This window comes from Xenopus laevis, chromosome 3S, assembly GCF_017654675.1.
Source record: "Xenopus laevis strain J_2021 chromosome 3S, Xenopus_laevis_v10.1, whole genome shotgun sequence".
In the NCBI taxonomy this organism is placed as follows: Eukaryota; Metazoa; Chordata; class Amphibia; order Anura; family Pipidae; genus Xenopus; species Xenopus laevis.
Window position 1 is genome coordinate 21,573,655 of NC_054376.1, and position 6,000 is coordinate 21,579,654.

Genomic DNA, 6,000 nt, shown 5'->3' on the forward strand with positions numbered 1-6,000 from the left:
CTTCACATATCACAGTTGTTTTGCTTTTTAGTGGTACATGTCTTAGATTGTGTATGAAAACTGAGTCAGAATGAAATAGACAAGTTGCTAAACCTGATGTACATGGGTTTTATTCCACTGCTTAACCCATTGGTGTACAGCCTTAGAAATAGACACATTCAGTCTGCTGCAAACATTGTATTTACCATATAATAAATGCACCATTTAAAGGTTCTTCAATATGAGGGTGCTAAGGCAGTTGAATACTTTTCTTAATGCCTTTAAGAAGGGCTTGGATATTTCCTTTGTAGACACTTATAAAAACCGCCAAGGAACTGGAAAAAGTGAACAAAACTGAAAAAAGAAAAACTATTGTTCTAAAGTGTTGACAATATTTTATTTTTACTTCTGTGTAATAGGACTAGAGTAGTGTGTTGGAAATTTAAACAAATCTTTAGTTTGTTTCCTGATGACTGATAAAAAGTCAAAAGAGAATATTGGCTGATCTTTGGTTCCAAGATAATGTGATAATCTAATGGCTTCCCAACTAGGCTAGGTCTACATGTTTCCCCTCTATCTCTTCCCATCTTCCTTTCTGTCTCTTTTACCTTTACAGAGGCCTCCACAAATGTACATGTCATTGTTTGAATTTAAATAACTTTTTAGAAGTTTTAAAGATATTCATATTTTTTTCAAATCATTCAGTGTTATTTTCATTCATACTCTATTTGGATCTTTTAATAGATTTCATGACATTCGTGGTTTCAGAGAAAGTGAGTTTAGTTTTGCTTTCAAGAACTTTTTAACCCACTAAAATGAGACTGCTGATAAATAGGCTGTTTAACATTCAGTTAATTTAATTTTTTCCCCCGTGATTCATGTTTTTACTCTAAAACTCACAAACTTGAATTAGGGTTTCTGAAACTTGAGCAACTTGATTTATAAAGCACAAAAATTCGAAAAGCTTGAAGGCAAATTTCTAATCATCTTTTCCAAGTAAAACAAGTCCTTCTCAAACTAAGGGAGAATTGTCTGTATGCCAAGCTTGAAAAGTGAGTTTCACAGGTCCACAATCTCCTTTCTGGGATACGTGATTTCTTCCTCCGGATTTGAGATGGACCCTACTAAGGTTTCTGATGTTCTGGATTGGCCCGTTCCTATGGGTTTGAAAGCCATCCAATGTTTTTTGGGATTTGCCAATTTTTACCGCAAGTTCCTCAAGAACTTTTCACAGACTGTGGCTCCTATTACGGCTCTCACGAAGAAACCTTTTAAAACTTCTTGGACCCCACAAGCTTAGGAGGCATTTTTGACTCTTAAAAGATCGTTTAGTTTTGCTCCAATTCTTCTTTATCCTGACCCTGCCCAGCCCTTTATTCTGGAGGTCAATGCTTCTGAGGTGGGAGTTAGGGCCATCTTGTTTCAGCATGTGGCATTCCAAGGGACTCTTCATCCCTGTGCCTATTTCTCTCACAGACTGTCTGCTGCTGAGAAATTATGATGTGGGTAACCGCAAACTTTTGACTGTTAAGCTTTCACTGGAGAAGTGGCGTCATTTGCTTTAAGGCGCTAAATAACCTATCACCATCTTGACTGACCATAAGAACCTCGAATATATTTCTTGTGCCAGAAGACTCAATCCTCGTCACGTCCGTTGGGCTTTGTTCTTCTCAAGATTCAACTTTTTCATTTCGTATCGTCCTGGTTTGAAAAACACGAAGGTGGATGCGTTGTCAAGATGTTTTGTTTAAGGTGAGGTGAATCCAATCCTGCCCACACCTATTATCTCCCCTAACTTAGTGGTGGCACCTACTTCTATTTCTTAGTCAGAGTTGTCTAATGTGGAACATCCTCCTGAGTGCCCTCCAGGCAAGATTTTTATACCTCAGCAAAGGGTTGCCCAAGTCCTCGAATAGGCACATTCTTCTAAAATTTCCGGACATCCTGGCATCAAGAAGACTCTTGACTTTGTTTCGAGGTATTGTTGGTGGCCTTCATTGTCCAAAGATGTTAAACTCTTTGTCTCAGCCTGCACAGTGTGCACAACAGAAGACTCCTCGATCCTTACATTGTGGCCTTCTTCAACCCTTACTCATACCCACTCAACTCTGGCTTGATGTTGCCATGGACTTTGTTGTGGATTTACCAAAATCCTCGGATATGACTACTATTCTTGTCATTGTCATTCTCTAAGATTCCTCATTTTATCCCTCTGAGAAAATTTCCTTCTAAGGTACCCAGAGTACCCAAAGGAAACCCAAATAGACAAGAGAAAAACATACAAACTCTTTGCAGATATTACCCAAGCCAGAATCAAACTCAAGACCCCAGCCCATAGCCTAGCAGTGGGACAGCCCTATCCTAATGACAGCCATGCCACAGATTTAACAGTTTCATTTGTGTCCTGAATGATGTTTAGTGAGCACATACAATTATGCCTGGCTATTGAGAAATCTCATGCATAACAATGTCAGTGATCAGCATCTGTGTTGTGTCTTTAATGCTCAATGTAAATGTTGTTTCTGTACAACTGATGTAGTACTATGGATTATGTCAGGAATATTACAGTATCAAGAGACTTTCATCTCCTAGCATTTTCCAACCAGGGTTGGAATGTGGGGACCGGGCCCATGTGGCCTTCTTCCTCAGGGCCCCCCTCCACCTCTCGAACACTCACTCTGAAGAGGTGCAGGGTTCGGATCAGTGGCCCACTGGGTTTTTTCATCCCTGGTCTGACCAGTCCTACACTCACTTACATTTGATTCACTGTATACACAGTAAAAATATGTATTAATAAAGATTACAGTTAAAAATAATTGGACTGCTAAACCTTTGGATATACTATATGGCTATTTTGATTCCCCACTGCATAAAGGAAAAATTTTTTAACATTTTCTGCACTCTCTTTTGCCCCAGATGTGTAATCTTATGTTAAGAGTAGATGAACATAATTTGCCATTTAGCTCTCCAGTTCCCCAGTTTATTCATATCACTAAGAAAAAAAGTAACAACACTACCATTTATCACTACTCCTTGTAATCTACAGTGCACGATGATGGAGAGCTCAACCCAATCCAATGAATAACACTTATTGAAAGTGCAGGGTGCTTACCCAGAAGACCCTTCCCTTGCATTAGGGTGAGTAGAGTAGAGTAATTGGAAAAATCCGGAGCACACCATTTTGTTAGAATTGTATCAAAAGTGGTTTGTTAAGCCCATGTACATCACAAAAGGAAAATGTTTCAGACCCCTCTGGGCCCTTTATCAAGCCTTGACGTTGCTCTTTTGTGATGTATTCCAGCATAGACACTACACTACCTACATTACATTTTGTAACCCAGATGACAGATTTATAGATCTGTATAGTTCTGGTTAAAAAACTGTATTAATTAATTTATTAATAGATCAATATCTTCAAATTCTCCCATCTCTTCATTCAGTGGGATTTTTATTTTTAAGGTGAACTTCTCATTTTACTTCTGAGTAACACCAACAAATGAAAGTGTATTAAATGAATTAAATATAATGCACTGCTGGCCTGCACTGGTAAAACTGATGTGTTTGCTTCAGAAACTCTACCATAGCTTATATAAACAAGCTGCTGTGGAAGCAGCCATTCAAGTTGGAAAAAGAGAAAAGGCACAGGTTACACAGCAGATAAATATTAAATAATTCGTAGTTTACATCCCCTTACTATCTTCACGTAAAATTCATGTATCTGTGCCATTGTGCAATCTTTTGTGACAAAGGGACAATCAAGCCAAGTAGTAACTTGAACCCAATCTTGCCTGTTTGAAATGGCAGGAAATATCTAATCTGATTCATACAGTATACTGGAATTACCAGACTAGTCAGGGTAGCAGGGGCTGAGAATTCATAAATAACCAGAGTGCCACCTGCTTCCAGAACCTTATCTGAAAGAAGGTGGAGTTAACCAAGATTCCATTATGCAGGGGTTCTATGTATTTACTGTACCAGTGAATATACAAACGTTCTGGGACAGGGTAGTGATAATTGGTTTGCCTTTTTCACAATATAGACATGATCACTCATTTGAAAATCTCTGTACACAGATATTCAGATTAACCCTGCTAGACTTTCTGCTGCCAGATCTTTATTTTAACCACTGAACAAACGGTGTGACCATCACCAGCACCCACCCCACACGTGATCTTAACCGTCAGCATAAAATAATTAAAAATATAATTTATGGTGTCCTAAGACTAATTCTTGCCCAGGCAGCAGCTATATTTACGTCTTGGGTTGATAATGGTTAGCCCTTTTTCCATATTTGTTTATTATAGAGAGGCATAACTAACCTATCAAAAGTATCTCTTTATCTGGTATGTAAAGTGGGTCTCTAAACTGCAACCTTGCAGTTCTGCCTTCTTTACCCTCACATACTTTGGTGAACTGCAACAAAGAGAAATGAAAAGAATATTATGAAACCCATGAGATAGAATCAGACTATAATGGTGTCCCTAATATAAACTTTGCAAGAAAAATCTTTGCTGCTGTCCAAACCTGTCGGTTTCTCAGGCTGTACACCAATGGATTTAACATTGGAACAACACCGATATAAAGCAGTGAAAGAAATTTTTCTTGTTCCTGAGAATTCTCTGAGTGTGGCTTAATGTAAATCCCTATAGAGGTGCCACAGAACATGAATACAACTGTTAGATGTGAGGAACAGCTGGAAAAAGCCTTGAGTCTAGCTGCTGAGGTTCGCAATTTTACGATTGCAGTTATGACATACAAGTAGGAAGTTAAGATCAGTACAAATGGAAGAATCCCTGTAAAAGGTATTTCAACTGACATGAATTGCTTTATATGGGAGGTGTCACTGCATGAGATCTCTAGCAGCATTTTAAGATCACAAAAAAAATGATTCATTTCTCGTGACTTACAGAATGATAAACTTGATAAAAGCAAAGAGAAGCACGTTGCATTAGAAATATAAAAAATCCATGCCATTGTCACCAGCAGGATGCACATCCTTGCGTTCATGATGAGACAGTAACGTAGAGGAATACAAATAGCCACATATCGATCATAAGCCATAGTGGCCAATAAGAAAATATCTAAACCCATGCAGAATGTGAACAGGAATATCTGTGTTATACAGCCAGGAAAAGAAATGCTAGTGTTCCCTGTAATTGTGATGGCTATCAGTTTCGGCAGGAAGGCAGAGACAGAGATAATGTCCTGGACTGCCAGGTTGCACAGAAAGAAGTACATGGGGGTATGCAGCTGGGATACCAGACACACAAGCACACAAATCATCATGTTTCCCAGCACAGCAGTTAGGTAGATGATTAAAAGTCCCATGAAAAGTAAAGGTTGATTTTCCCCAGAGCAGGAAAATGCCAAGAGATAGAAATCTTTCTGGGTTGTGCAATTCATAGGAAATGTGTTTTGTTACCTTCTGATAGAAAGGAAACAATACTGGAACCTCACAAAAACACACACGGTAGTGCACCCAGATCAGAGTAACTAAGATTGATTTAGTTGCACTTCTTGGGAAACAGCTGATGTCATACAACGAGATAAGAGTTGTTATATAAAAGGAGGGGTACATAAGACATAAGGAGCATCAGGTACACCATACAATTGTCAGTGACATCAAGCAGTCATAATTGTACATATAACGGTCTACCAGGGATATATGATGTGAAAGAAGCCCCTCTAAGACAAACATTTAATCTATGCAGCTCCTACGGCTATACCCTTTAAGATTTAGCATCTATCCAGTCTTTCCAAATCATTTTGTATTTGTCAGGCCACAGGGTCGGACTGGGCCGAAAAACCCGGTGGGCCCCGCCGGCACAGATTCACGATTTGCTTGGAAAACGTAGTGTACTCAGCATCGTGGCAGGGGGGGTGCACACGTGGTTAATGGTGCGGCGTCGCAGCAGTGGGGGCCTGGGGGCCCAGAGGGGGAACCCTCCGTCCGACCCTGTCAGGCCATCCCTGGCTAGGATTGGGCACCTTCACATAAGGTGTAACAGACTTGGTAGTAGC

General features: G+C 39.6%; 1 protein-coding gene across 1 annotated transcript; it reads right to left on the reverse strand.

Annotated features, from left to right (window-relative positions):
* Nucleotides 1–4,446: 4,446 nt before the first annotated feature.
* Nucleotides 4,447–5,382, reverse strand: LOC121402069 (olfactory receptor 1-like). The gene has a single exon (XM_041587802.1). The coding sequence runs from the start codon at nt 5,380–5,382 to the stop codon at nt 4,447–4,449; it is 936 nt and encodes a 311-aa protein (XP_041443736.1).
* Nucleotides 5,383–6,000: the final 618 nt, after the last annotated feature.

Bases quoted from the DNA above. Each gene is read 5' to 3' on its own strand.
- LOC121402069 (XM_041587802.1), bottom strand. From the start codon at position 5,382: ATGAATTGCACAACCCAGAAAGATTTCTATCTCTTGGCATTTTCCTGC.